At 34.9% G+C, this 13,830-nt stretch overlaps 1 protein-coding gene across 3 annotated transcripts; it reads left to right on the forward strand.

Moving 5' to 3' along the window:
• Nucleotides 1-9,672: 9,672 nt before the first annotated feature.
• On the forward strand, nucleotides 9,673-13,372 carry LOC130826742 (splicing factor U2af small subunit B-like). Of its 3 annotated transcripts, none has more exons than XM_057692308.1 (6): nucleotides 9,673-10,175; nucleotides 10,685-10,771; nucleotides 10,857-10,938; nucleotides 11,454-11,580; nucleotides 11,677-12,124; nucleotides 12,254-13,372. In XM_057692308.1, the coding sequence occupies exons 1-5, from the start codon at nucleotides 9,888-9,890 to the stop codon at nucleotides 12,077-12,079; spliced, it is 987 nt and encodes a 328-aa protein (XP_057548291.1). In that variant the 5' UTR covers nucleotides 9,673-9,887; the 3' UTR covers nucleotides 12,080-12,124; nucleotides 12,254-13,372. The 3 variants fall into 3 exon arrangements, with proteins under 3 accessions (XP_057548291.1, XP_057548290.1, XP_057548289.1); XM_057692307.1 differs by having other exon boundaries at nucleotides 13,041-13,372; XM_057692306.1 differs by having other exon boundaries at nucleotides 9,693-10,175; nucleotides 11,677-13,372.
• Nucleotides 13,373-13,830: the final 458 nt, after the last annotated feature.

A 13,830-nucleotide genomic window follows, 5' to 3' on the forward strand; every position in this document is an offset into this window, starting at 1 on the left:
AAAAGTCGTTGCTAAAAACCTGATTTCGTTGCTAAAAATGTTTTTTGCAACGAACTCCATTGTTGCGGGTACAGCCGTAGCTAAAGCTTTTAGCAACGACTATGGTGGTTGCAAAAGGTACCTGTTTTTTGCAACGAGATCTATTGTTGCAAAAGAAGTATCGTTGCAATTCCTTCCAACGTTTTTAGCAACAAAAAAGCTCGTTGCCAAATTTTCTGCATTTTTAGCTACAACTGTTTTCGTTGTTAAATTTCTGTTTTTCACAACAATTCAAGTTGTTGCAATACATGATAGTCAATCTTTTGCAACAACTTTACTGTAGGGAAAACAATTAAGTAAAATTTTTTATTAATGTTTTTAGCAACAACTATTACCATTGCGAAAAATATACACATTTTTCGCAACGACTTTGTTATCTTTTGAAACAACCTACAATCTATATATAAACTAGACAATTAAAATAATAAATAATTTATAACCAACTAAACTAATATCACCGATTATCATTATATATTAATTCGTATCCCAAAATATCACACGTCCCAAATATTATCGTGTGTCAAAAATATACGTAATGCATATTTAAGGGGGACTATGAAAAAAATACAATTGTGCATTATCTTTTAAGCCTCAACGGTGCAGAAACTCCATCTATGCTCAATAATAGATAGAGGCGGAGAATGAATATGTATATGATAATCATTAGAATCAAATTTCTTGGTTGTGGCAAGTATTAGATATGGCAGAAAAAAATACTTCAATAATCTTTGTTGCTAACAACTTCACACATTGACTTGTTCTGGTTCATGTAGCAAACCAATATGTTGGAAATGACGCTTTGGCATTGTTGTTGTTCTATTGGGTGGTTAAACATGTGAGGATAACCTTACAGCAAACAATTGTAAGCAAACATTAGCAAATACAGGCTAACAAATTTACAACAACAACAATGTCAGAGTCATAATCTCAATCTTTTGGGGCATGACTTTTCTAATGCATTTAACTCTTTCTAAAACACAATAATATTGCTTCTTCATTTATAAACCATTGAAATACTCTTGAATACTATTATAGGGAATGACTCTCATAAATTAGTCTTTTATTCTTATAGGGACAAGTGATTGAGGGGAATTGGGAAAGAGAAAAATTTGCAATCGTTTCCTTTAGTAGTAGTTTTGTGGGCTCTTTATTAAATTCTCTTACCACTTTCTCTTTTCAAGAACTCTCACAAAAACCTATGCAACGTGTTCCAAGGGGAAGTTAGGACTTAAGTGCCTCCCTAAAAACATAATTTTTAACCATTCTTGACTACCATTGACTTAGTCACAACCACCACAATCCCCACCAACAAACCACATACATCCAACACCATCATCATCAACATCCTCACATCCAACACCATCACCATCACCATAGCTCACACACAGCCTTGATGAACCCACTAGCGCCTCCAACCGAGCCATCTTCTCAACGAATCACACAAAAAAAAGAAAAGATAAATTAAATTTTAGGTGAGGAACGGATAAGAATTAATAAGTGAGAGAGACCAAAGAATGGGTGACTGCAAGGAGACTAATAAATTAAACCAAATATGTACGCATAATAGGCGATTTTTGATAGCTACTCTTTCCTATCACTTTCCTAAGTTCTTTCCCTTCCCATTTTTCCTTTCCCTTCCATCCACCAAACAGCCCCTAATAAAGTTACAGTTCAATTATTCAAATTCAGAAAAGACGAATAATGCATTATCTCAAATACAAAGACTTGCGGCAAGGAGAGATCTGCTCGAACATGATGAACAATCTCTGCTAGCAAGCTATAAGCCAATGGCCTCAACGTCTCATAACACGCTCATCTAGTACCAACAAGAACCCTACAGAAACCAACGAGACGTACTAATCATCAGAATAGACCAAAAAAACTAAACATATCCAATGTAGCAACATACCTAAGTTAAGCAAACTCAGTGTTGCATCTTCATAAAAATAAAAGAAGTCACGTACCGTAAGTAACTATCAAAATACAGACAGTTGGAATTTAACAAAATAAAGATGAAAACTAATTCTCATCTACAGAAGAATGCTACAAAGTGCTAGAAAATTAACAATGCTACAAAGCCCTCAAGATCTAATTGTAAATCCTCAGTGGCAAAGAAAAAGGTTAATCTATGTCATCAAATACAACCCAACATTTCAAAATCATGAAATACACATACATAAATCTGATAATTAGAACAAAGACTCAGAAAAAAGCGAATTGTTCCTTTACTGCCAAGACTGTGAAATTACGTACAACCCAACATTTCAAACTGATGAAATACACATACATTAATCTGATAATTACAACAAAGCCCAAGAAATTCAAAGAACAACCCATAAATTGAGGGAATCAACAGGAAACAAGAACAAGAAATTCAAAGAAAAAATAGGCAAAAAAAAAACTACCTGTCGTGGGTTCTTTGAGAGGTGGCTGAACGGTTCAACGCTGCAGCGTAGCGGCAGCACCGGTGTGTAGAAGGAGGCTGAAACTCCGGCGCGCAGGCGGCAAGACGCTCCGGTGTGCAGGCGGCAATCGCTGCGGTATGGTGTGCGGGAATAGGTTTTGTGAGGTAATCGGGTTTGTGAGGGGAATGCATTCGTGGGTTTCTGAATTGGGAGCGAAATGGTCCGGATTGTGAGGGGTGGGGTTTTGATTTGAGAGGGAAAGGAAAACAAAAATTATTAGTATAAGGGTTTTCGCAACGACTTTATTGTATCTTTATATTTAAATATTTTTTGCAACAATATATACAGTTACGAATTATTTATTTAATTTTAACAACTAAATTGTTTGTTGCAAAAAATTGGGTTATACCGGGAAATTAGTTTAAGGGTTGGGGAAACTTATTTTTTTTATGGCAACGATTATTTAGCAACAACAACGGATTTCGCAACAACTTATATTTTTTGCAACGAAAAAAATATAGTCGTTGCTAAAAGTTGTTGCTAAAAACAAGTTTTCTTGTAGTGTACCCTATCCAACTGAGTTGGTCTCCAACGCCTCCTACGATAGTAAGAGGCGTTCGGGTGTCGCTCTGGCAGTGAAGTGGACTAGTATTGTGATGGCCCATTCTTTGAGGTCCCCGCAACGTCAACGGGGTATGAATGGTCCATCTCCTCCAAATGACAGTCATAAGCAAGAGATGAGATGTGCGTATGGGCGGTAGTGGGTGAGGAATCTTCAGCGACTTCCGGTATAAAGTGCTAGAATTGCGAGTCGACGAGCATGCCATGCGCAATCTCCCTCACCGGCTCCTCGTGGCTGTACTGCATCACTGTTGCCGCACCTTGTGCCTGCAATTAATATTTAGTTAATGTAACTTTATATTATTTAATCGACAACTTAATCATATAAATGCAAATGAAGACTACAAATTGGGTCATCATAGGTACAGCAGGTGCGTAATGTGCTGCTGCGAAGATGGCACGTGGTGTCATCCATCGGCGCGTGATGGAGAGGAACCACATCATGTAGTCTGGTGTAGTAGGTGCGCCATGAACATCGATCGACGCACCTTGTGCCAGCAGCTCCAGTCTACCATCCCAACGAGCGATGTGACGCTAGTTGATCTCCATCCGGTTTGCCCCACCCTGATTTTTGCGCGAAATCAGGTGCAGCTGGGGTTCAGTGTCACAAGGCGGTGGAATGCTCTGTACCAATCCATATTGGTGCATTACGCGCTCTGGTAGATGTACTTCGACAATGTCGAAGAATATGAGTGGCACAAAAGCCCTCCACGCACCTGAATGAATCCTTGAGTGTTCGGGTACAGCTACGTAGGCTTCCGCAGGGTATGGGTCCCACAAAAACTAAAATACATGTTATGAAAATTTAAGTGATATGTTAATTAAATTTTACTAATGTTAATGAGTACGCAGCATCTGGTGGGGGTTGTAGTGGAGGAGCAGTATCACCACGACCAACGGTTCTGTAAGGTTGGCCGATAAGAATATGCTCCCACGCCCACAACTGAACATTGGAAATGTAATTAGTATGTAATTCAACTACACCGGATCAGAGTTAAATGTTAATTTCATTACCTGTAATATGACTATTGGCCCCGCAATCTCCTTGACGTTCTTTTGGGCAGCATCACATAGCCTCCTATATAGGTATCCAAGGGCTGCGGAGCCCCAGCTATACTCGGCGATGCGCTCCCACGTGTCGTCAAGTAAAGTTAAGTAAAGGAGTTGTATTTGGTTGTTTGTTTTATCGGCAAACAACACAGCTCCTATCAAGTACAAGAGGTACGCCAAGGCGTACCTCGAAATGGTGCCTTCATCAGCATCTTCAGGGAAATGCGAGAAGCTCTGAACTAACCACGTACAGCGCAAACTGCTCCCCCTGATCACTTCCGATGGAGGGCGCTCTCCCAATATGCGATGCACCATGTCACGCCAGCCTAATAGCTAGCGTCCGGCTGTACACACGGCACGTCCCTCGATGGGAAGCCGCGTTAGTAAGGCTACATCAAGCAATGTGATGGTAGCCTCACCTAGAGGGAGATGAAATGTATGCGTCTCCTGACGCCATCTCTCGACCAGTGCTGTGATAATGGCACGGTCAACTCTGCCGTATGCAACGAGGTGAAAGTCGTATAACCTCGCTAGCTCTAAGTACGGGATGATCCTATCATCGATCACCCATGGAACGAAATCTGGATGCCTGGTGCCTAGCGTTTCTGCATCAGACACCTATGAATGTTGAAATATAAATAAGTTACTTGTATGTTAGCATTAGTAAAATGTAAATCACAACTATTGTACACCTAACCTGAGCATCCCAAAGAGGAGTACTCCTGTGCTGATGCTGCATAGTCAAGACACTAAGATCTAGGGGTCCTGGAACTGCTGGATCCATCTCCTCTACTGCTGTGTTCGCAATAGCTTTAATTAATATCACTATTATGTAATAATATATAATATATATAAAATATTACCTTGAGTTACAGATTATCATTCTAGTATAATATATATAACATATTACCTTGAGTTACATGTTCTAGTGTTGTGACTTTCGCTCCCACAACGACGACAATTAGATCGTTTTGGTCTACCCTCATCCATTTCGTTGGCAATTCTCCTAGATTTAGACCTCCCTTTACCCCGAATTTGATCGGGATCATGTCTAAGTTTAAAGCCCGTGTATTGCAGCCATGACCTCTTATCGATCATTGGCATGAAGTAATGTTCGTATGTACTTGCATAACTTTGAGATGTATAGCACGGATCCACGAACCTCTCATATGAAAGGTGTCGTTTGATGCAAACAACAAGTATATGTGAACAAGGAAGGTGGTATATCTCAAGTTTGTTACATGTGCACTTCACTTAATTCAAGTCTACATGTTGAATCTTATCCCCTTGGACGATCCTCTAGTTCCCCTCCTAGTCTTAACTTTGAATACACCACTTTTGTATCCCACATTAATTTTGAAGTGCCAAATTGAAAGAGGAATGCAAGAATTGATGGATTGAATCAATGGTTTTAGAGGGAGAAAATGTCGTGTGTAAGGTAGGGTTTTGAGAAATGGGGAAAAATGGGAAGAAAAAAAAACTGATCTGCGTATTTGTGGAGCAAGGTTGTTCGCAATTACTAACTGCCAACAACCATTTAAGACAAATTATTTGTTGGCAGTTACTAACTGCGAACAACTATTTTGTCTTATTTGGCTGTTCGCAGTTACTAAATGCGAACAGATCCAAACCACAGACTTGGGATTTTCATGCTTACTTTTAAATTTTCCGTATTAGGCTGGATGCATACAACTATATACTTTTTTTTAGTCCATATAAACGTATTAAAGAATAAGTATGATGTGTTTCACTTGCCTTGTCCTTGGATATATAACAATTATTTGATGAAGTAGTTAATGTTCCAAAAGTGATTTGAATTTGGAAAATGTCAAAAATCCAATATTGTTTGAGTTTGATAGCGTTTACTGAAAGGAAAGAATTTTGATTAGATTACATTCTTTTTTCTGAAATGATCGATTAGATTACTTAAAGAAAAGAGATTACAGGAAGAATTTTAATCATTGATAAAGAAATCAGAAGTTAAGGTTTCCAATTTAGGAAATTCAATTTCAGGGATTAAGAAATTTATGTTTGATTCAAAAATGGTCAACATATCTTTGTACAAAGTTGTTTTTGAAAGTGCTATCATATATCGTGTGAGCAGTGAGCTACATCATTGGTTATTTTGGTAAGTATCGCTTTTTTACAAATAAATGCATTTTTTAGGTATTTTTTGAAAAAAAAATGTATTTTTAAGGCACATTTTAACAATAAAATTATTAACAAAAAATACTTTATTAAATACTTTTTGACAATTTCTCATACACACAATTGATGATTCATATCGCAATTTATCATAAAAGTATATATAGAATATAGATTATAAATATAATTTAATATAGTACTTCTATAACCTTCTACAGGCCCAAACACATAGGTTTATATTTTTGGTTAGTAATTGTAAAGCCACAAAAATGTAACAACTAATTCATACTTGAAAAAAGATAGAATTAAAGTTTTTTGATTCCCACTTATGAGAAAAATAAGAATAAAGAGACTAAATATATATATATATATATATATATATATATATATATATATATATATATATATATATATATATATATATATATATATATATCTGTTGTTTATTTAAAATTAATTATTTATTCTCATCTTTTCCTAAACAAATTCAAATTAGCGGATTCAAATTAACAAATTTACGGTCTCTTCGTGAAATGCTAATTTTAGGTTAAAATCCCAACTAATACAATTATTAGTGTATGAATTCTTTATTTTAAAGAGAAAATAAAGAATTTATACCCTAATAATCGTATTAGTTATGAAAAACGGTCTTCTCTAGAGACGCATTATATATATGGGCTAAATAGCCTAATTAATACAAATTAAAGAGAAAATAAGGACGTAGACTCCTTGTTTTGAGGTCGTCTCTATGAAAGACAGTCTATCATACGAGTTGCTGAAGATAATAATTATAAAAAAAAAACACAAATTCTTTCTTGAGACCGTCTTTACAAAAGACGTCTCAAGTTTAGGCCAGCCCATTTTTAAATGTTTTTTTAAAAAAAAACTTTCTAAACAATGCTTTTTAACTATCATTTTCAGTTTTTCTTTTTCTCTTTCCTGACAAAACTACTTATTTTTCTCTTTCAAACTCCATTTGTGGTTTTCAATTTCCATCTTCCTCTCTCAATTCTCTGTTTATCTTCTTCAACATTTGTAAAACCATCAATGTTATATATTTATACTTCATCATTTTTTTTAAAGCTTTCATTTTCATTTTTTTGGATTGATTATGTTATATATTAGTTGGATTTACAATTTTCTGATTTTTTTTAAATTAAGCTTCATCAATGGTGTAAATAGGGATGTTAAATAAGACAACAATGTCTACTGTTTGGGGGAAATTAATAAAAATAATTGTGGTTATAACATAATATATTGGGAGTTATAATATAATATATTTGTAATTATAACATAATCTATTTGGGGTTATAAGCATAATATATTTGGAGTTAAAAACATAATATAGTTGGGGTTATAACAAAATATACAATTGCAGTTATAACGTAATAGATTTGAGTTTATAACAGTATTATTTGTGATATAATACTATAAAATTGTTGTCTTCCTTCATACGCCCGATTTCTTGTTCAACTCTCCCAAATCTTCATCCCTTAACCTTCCTGTTTGTTCTTCAAGATTATTCTCACTTGCAATTTTCTTTATCTGGGCAAATTTCTCAATCTCTATGTCTCATCCAGGGTATGATTTTCAAATTTTTATCGATGTTTCTCCATTTTCGTATGAAAAAGACTCGATTTTTTTTTGTATTTTCGGTATTTCTTGTTCTGTTTTAAGGTTTTCAAACATCTTCATCGGTTCATCAAAGGTATGTGTTTCAAAATTATTTTAATGTTTCACCATTTTTCGCTATTCCATAAATGATGATAAAGCTTTGATTTTTGTTTATTTTTGTTTTCAAACATCTTATTTTTTAAAAAAAATTAAGTTTCATCAATGGTGTAATCAGTGATGTTGAAGAAGATAACGATGGTGGAAATAGTAAAGTTGAAGAAAGTAAGTAAGTTGGTGTTTTAACCTAATTAAAGTTTGTAGTTTAATATTTTAAAATTTTAAATTTGTTTGTTTTTTGATTTTACTTGTTCTTGATTTTAGGGTTTAAAATTTGGGAAAAATAAGTGATGGTGCTGTCCTGACTTCTGTATTCACAAAAAAGATCATAAAGATTCCTTCTAAGGATCAAATGACAACCCTCAAAGCCTCAACAATCAAAGGTGGCTGATTAAGTACCCAAACAAAGGGCTTATAGTAGCTAGAATTATAATATTATGTATTTGGATTTATAATATTGTGTATTTGGGTTTATAATTGTGGTATTTGTAGTATTGTTATGTATTCATATTTGGGATTATGTTGGAAGTATAATAGTGTGTATCTGGATTTATAATACGGTATATATGGGTTTATAATAGATTATATTTGTGTTTATAATTGTGCATAGTTTATAATATTTTGGATTTATAAAGTAATGTAATAATCTCAACTAAATAATGTTATAACCCCAACTAAACAATGTTATAATCACAATTAAACTATGTTATAACCCTTAATAAACTATGTTGTAATCCCAATTAAACTATGTTATAACACCCATCAAAAAATGTTATACTCCCAACTATATTATGTTATACTCTCAACTACATCAACCTATGCCAAATGTTCACAATTATAATACCGATCATATTATGTTATATAATCATAAATATAAGTTATTATAACCTCGAATATACTATGTTATAACCCTAAATATATTATGTTATAACGACAAATATATTATGTTATAACTCCAAATATTTTATTACTATGCAATGTTTACTCCCAATTACATCAACCTATGTCAAATGTTCACAATTATAATACCACTTATATTTTGGTTATATCCCCAAATATGAATATATATATAACCACAAATGCTTTTATTACAATCCTTCAAAAATTAACCACAGTTGTCTTTTTCAACATCACTATTTTCCACTATTGATGAACCTTAATTTTTTTTTTAAAAAAAAAATCAGAAGAATCACAATAGTTGTTATTATCTTTCCCAAATAATACTCCCTCAGAACCAATTTAGATGTCCCATTTGCTTGGGCACGGTTATTAAGGATAGTGTGGGGTTCATTAAAAAGGATAAGTAGTAAAGGGTAAATAGTGAAGGGTAAGTAGTGAAGGGTAGTTGGGTAAGCAGTGAAGGGTAGTTGGGTAAGTAAGGTATATGGGGGTATATTCGTAATTACTTGTGTGAACTAAGGATATTTAGGTAAAAAAAGATCGACAAAAATAGAAATGGGACAACTGATTTATTATCTTCTTCAACATCATTGTTTTACATCATTGATAAAGCTTTATTTGAAAAAACCCCACAATCAAATTCAAACACTAAATCTTCCATTGGAGTATGAAAAACTTATTTATTCATTTTCAAGGGATAAGTTAATGTGAAAAAGAGATAGTTAATAATTCGACTTTTCATATTTCCGAATATAATACACCCGCGTGAGAAGAAAGGAGCAGTTTCTTTTTGAAGAAAACAACAGTTTTTTTTCTAAAAAAAAAAATTTTAAAGAGAGATTAAGAAAAAAAAAATGTCTCACGAGTCACGATAATAACTCGACCCAAAAATCAAACCTAGGTTAGCAATAGAATAAAAGTTAGGTATTGAAAGCCGAAGGTGTATGTTCTTACAGTCTGCAGATACTGAATATTGACCTAGGAATTTCAATATCAATGGCGGATAAGAGAAAGAGAGAAAGGGAGAACGAGACAGCAGGAGCAGGTCATTTGGCGTCCATATTCGGAACAGAGAAGGATAGAGTTAATTGCCCTTTCTATTTTAAGATCGGAGCTTGCAGGCATGGCGATCGTTGTTCTAGGCTTCATACTAAACCCAGCATCAGTCCTACGTTGGTACTCGCTAATATGTATCAACGCCCTGATATGATTGCTCCTGCTGTTTCTGTTGATCCGCAAGTCCAGCCTCCTTCTGATCCTCGCAAAACGCAACAACACTTTGAGGTTCCTTTTATTTTTTTAGTGTTTATTGGATTTTCGGATTTAATTAGATATATGTGATGTGATACTTAGGGTATTTTAATTTAAAATCTTGTTTTGTTGTCATTTAGGGTTTAATTTTTCGTGGATTTAGTTTGTTATATGTGGTGTGATATTTAGGGTTTTCCTTTATAGATGTTGATTTATTGTGAAATTGGGTTCATTTCATTTTTATAAGACTTCTCCAGTATCTTGAGATCCAATTTGTTATTTTTTTTTTTTTTGGGTTCAATTATCTCAGGATTTATTTAGTTACTCTATATGTGATGTGATGTTTAGGGCTTTCAATTTAAAGAGGCTGTTTTATTGTTAATTAGGGTTCAATTCCAAATTTGAGACTTCTCTGGTTATCTTGGGATTCAATTTGGGCGTTTTTTGGGTTAGAATGAATTTTGCTAATTGCTGCTTTTTCAATTTGTGGATTGTTTTTACAGGATGAGAGGATTGATTGTTTGATATGTATTTGTATGCAGGATTTCTATGAGGATTTATTTGAGGAACTGAGCAAGTATGGGGAGATTGAGAGTCTCAACATCTGTGACAACTTGGCTGATCACATGGTACTTTTTTCCGTTACACTGTGGTAGCTCTATGTTGTTTCGTTTCTAAGAGAGCTCTAATCTTGGTTATCCATTGGATGTACAGGTTGGCAATGTTTATGTGCAGTTTAGAGAGGAAGAACACGCTGCTGAGGCTTTCAAAAACTTGACTGGAAGATTTTATGCTGGTTTATCACCATAACCAATCCTTTTATATTTTTGTATACTTTAGCAACCAATAACTTTATCACAAATTCTTGTATGAGAAATGAGAATCTCACTACGCGGGTTAAACAGTCCAATAATAGAAACTTTTAGCTTATGGGTTTCTTTGTTTTGAAGTCGTCTACTGTGAGACAGTCCATACAAGACGGGCTGCTATATATGATAATTCTAAATATCATGGATCGTGCATCGGTTAGAATAGGTGTTTTCACTAAATTTTTGCTAGGTATGATATTGCTTTATGCCGATGGAACAAGGGATTGTGGTTTGAAGTATTGTATGGCCAATCACAAAAAAAGTAGTTTAGTAGTTTTGATTCATTTTGCTTGAGAAGAGCCTAGAGTAGCGTGGAGTATTAATTGGATTGTATTGCTTCAAGTCTATATGTATAGTATTTCGACACTTGACATGGTTATTTAGCATATCCGATATTTATTGAACAATAAACTCTGACAGCACTGTATATCTGATGTTGTAGGCCGTCCAATCATTGTCGATTTTTCTCCTGTAACGGATTTTAGAGAAGCAACATGTAGGCAGTATGAGGAAAATGTGTGCAATCGTGGAGGCTACTGCAATTTTATGCATTTGAAAAAAATTAGCAGGTAAGCTATCTTCTTATGACCGTTTCTGCTTATTATGTTGTGTTGTTAGATCCATTGTAATATGTTTCTTGTCTTTCTTGTTTATGTCTATTTTAGGGAGCTCAGACGACAGTTGTTTGGAAGATACAGGAGGAGGCGCAGCCGTAGCAGAAGTGCAAGTCCTCACAGACAATATGGGCATGGAGACCGACCCCGCAGTGGTCGTGGATATGGTGGCGGGAGAGATGATGATAGAAGTCGGCGATATGGTGATAGGGAAAGGAGGGGTAGAAGCCGGAGCCCAGGACGTAGAGGCCGAAGTAGAAGTCCTGCAGGTAGGAGGGATAGGAGTCCTGTGCGGGAAAACAGTGAGGAGAGAAGAGCAAAAATTGAGCAGTGGAACAGGGAAAGAGAACAGGGAGAAACTGGAAATAATGATGTTAGTCATGATGCTGATGACAACCCTAGAAATGGATCTGTAGTGGATGAAGAGAATTATTATGGTCATCCTAACCAATAGATGGGCGAAGTGAACCGGCAGACGCGTCGTAAACCATTACTTTCAGTATGTAATCTTCCCTGATTCGAATGATAAAAGTATCTCTTTTTTCAAAGGACTAGAGAAAATTTATTTCACCCTCTTCAACACAGCCCCATCAAAACTGTATCTTACCACCCGTTTTCCACTGTGCAGGTGGAGTACAGGTTCACTGCCTAATGATATTGAAAGTAAAATCTTTTTTTGAACTTTTGAAATAGTAGAGGAAAGATGTATTTGAAAACAAACAAAAAGCAGGACTACCATCCATTCTTCAACTGAGTTTTGAGTCAAACCTGTGCATCACATGTTCCCCTGTCTTTCCCGCTCTCTTCTAGAATTTTTGTGAGTAGTTAGAGCTAGCCGTTTGCCGTGCCTGCCCGCCAGGTGGGATGGACAATCTTCTGGCCCAGGCATGGCACATCACTTCATTTCACAACCCACTGTTTGATCTCATAAACTTTTATAGCATATGCAGTCAACCTGTAGGCTGTAGCCGCGCTCTTGTCAATGTCAATCAATGCATTTATTCAGGGCATTACAGTTTGGTTATCTGATGACTACTGTTTAAGCGGATTTTTTATACTTGTCATTAGTCTTTTTGCGTCAATGATATTAGCTGTATTTTAGTTTTCTTCATCATCAACGTACTGCCTTTTGCTGTTTTTTCATGACTTATTTTGGGGGGATCGGAAAATAAGAAGTTGTTGCCTTGTAGGCATTCTAGAAATAACCTAGCGAATTGATCTGTTCTCTTTGTCTTAGACCTTGTTGTCATTGTGTTTCTAAGTTGAGCAGGTTTTTCTTGCTGTTTGTAGGATTATCGTTTTGTTTGTCCGATAGTTCCTTACGTAGTTTCTCAAGGTGTGCAGGTTCAAGTTTTTCCCTGCGAGAGAGTATCAGAGTCGCTTTCATAACATCTCATTGTGAAATTTCTATACAGGTTGGCTGTTATCAGAGTACACTTTCTTGCAGGATCGTTCAAAAATCAATGGAAGTTGAAGAATTTTTGCTCCTGTGCTGATTCTTGTGTGCCAATATCCATATTTTCTATGTCAAAAAGTTTATGGTTTATGGTTTATGGTTTATGGTTTATGGTTTTTTGGTCTATTGATGGACTATTTTGACATTTATGTTTGCTCAAAGACTTGCTAGAACTGATTACTAGAAATTTGGAAAAGTATTTGTTTGAGTGAAAGCATTTACATACTTTTTCTGAATTAGACTCGAACTTATGATAAATAGCAAATTGACTTGCACTTTTTCCTTTTTTTTTTTGATGGGTGACTTACACTATGTTTGGATAGGAAGAAATGAAGGGATTGTATTTCTTATTTATATACCAATCAAGGGAAAAGAGAGAAGTGGAAGAAAGAATTGGAAAGAGAAATTCCTTAACAATTTAATAAAATAATCTCTTCTGAATTAAAGCAAGGAAATTACACAATTTTCCCTTCCATTTCCACCTCTCCTTGGCATTAGATTGTTACTCTGAAACACTTAAATTTTTCTATTTTCGGTATATTTATTAAACATGGTTTTTATCTGTTTTAACTAAATCGATGATTCGAATGACATTATTTGTTTTATTAATCATTTACCCAAAACATACTCTCTTTGTTTTAGTGACATTTTTTTTCTTGATTGAACTTAATAATATTTATGAATGAAAGGTGGAATATATAAGGAAAGAAGATGGACACATCCAAAATTGAACTCAAGACCTTACTTGG

Source organism: Amaranthus tricolor, chromosome 11, assembly GCF_026212465.1.
Source record: "Amaranthus tricolor cultivar Red isolate AtriRed21 chromosome 11, ASM2621246v1, whole genome shotgun sequence".
In the NCBI taxonomy this organism is placed as follows: domain Eukaryota; kingdom Viridiplantae; phylum Streptophyta; class Magnoliopsida; order Caryophyllales; family Amaranthaceae; genus Amaranthus; species Amaranthus tricolor.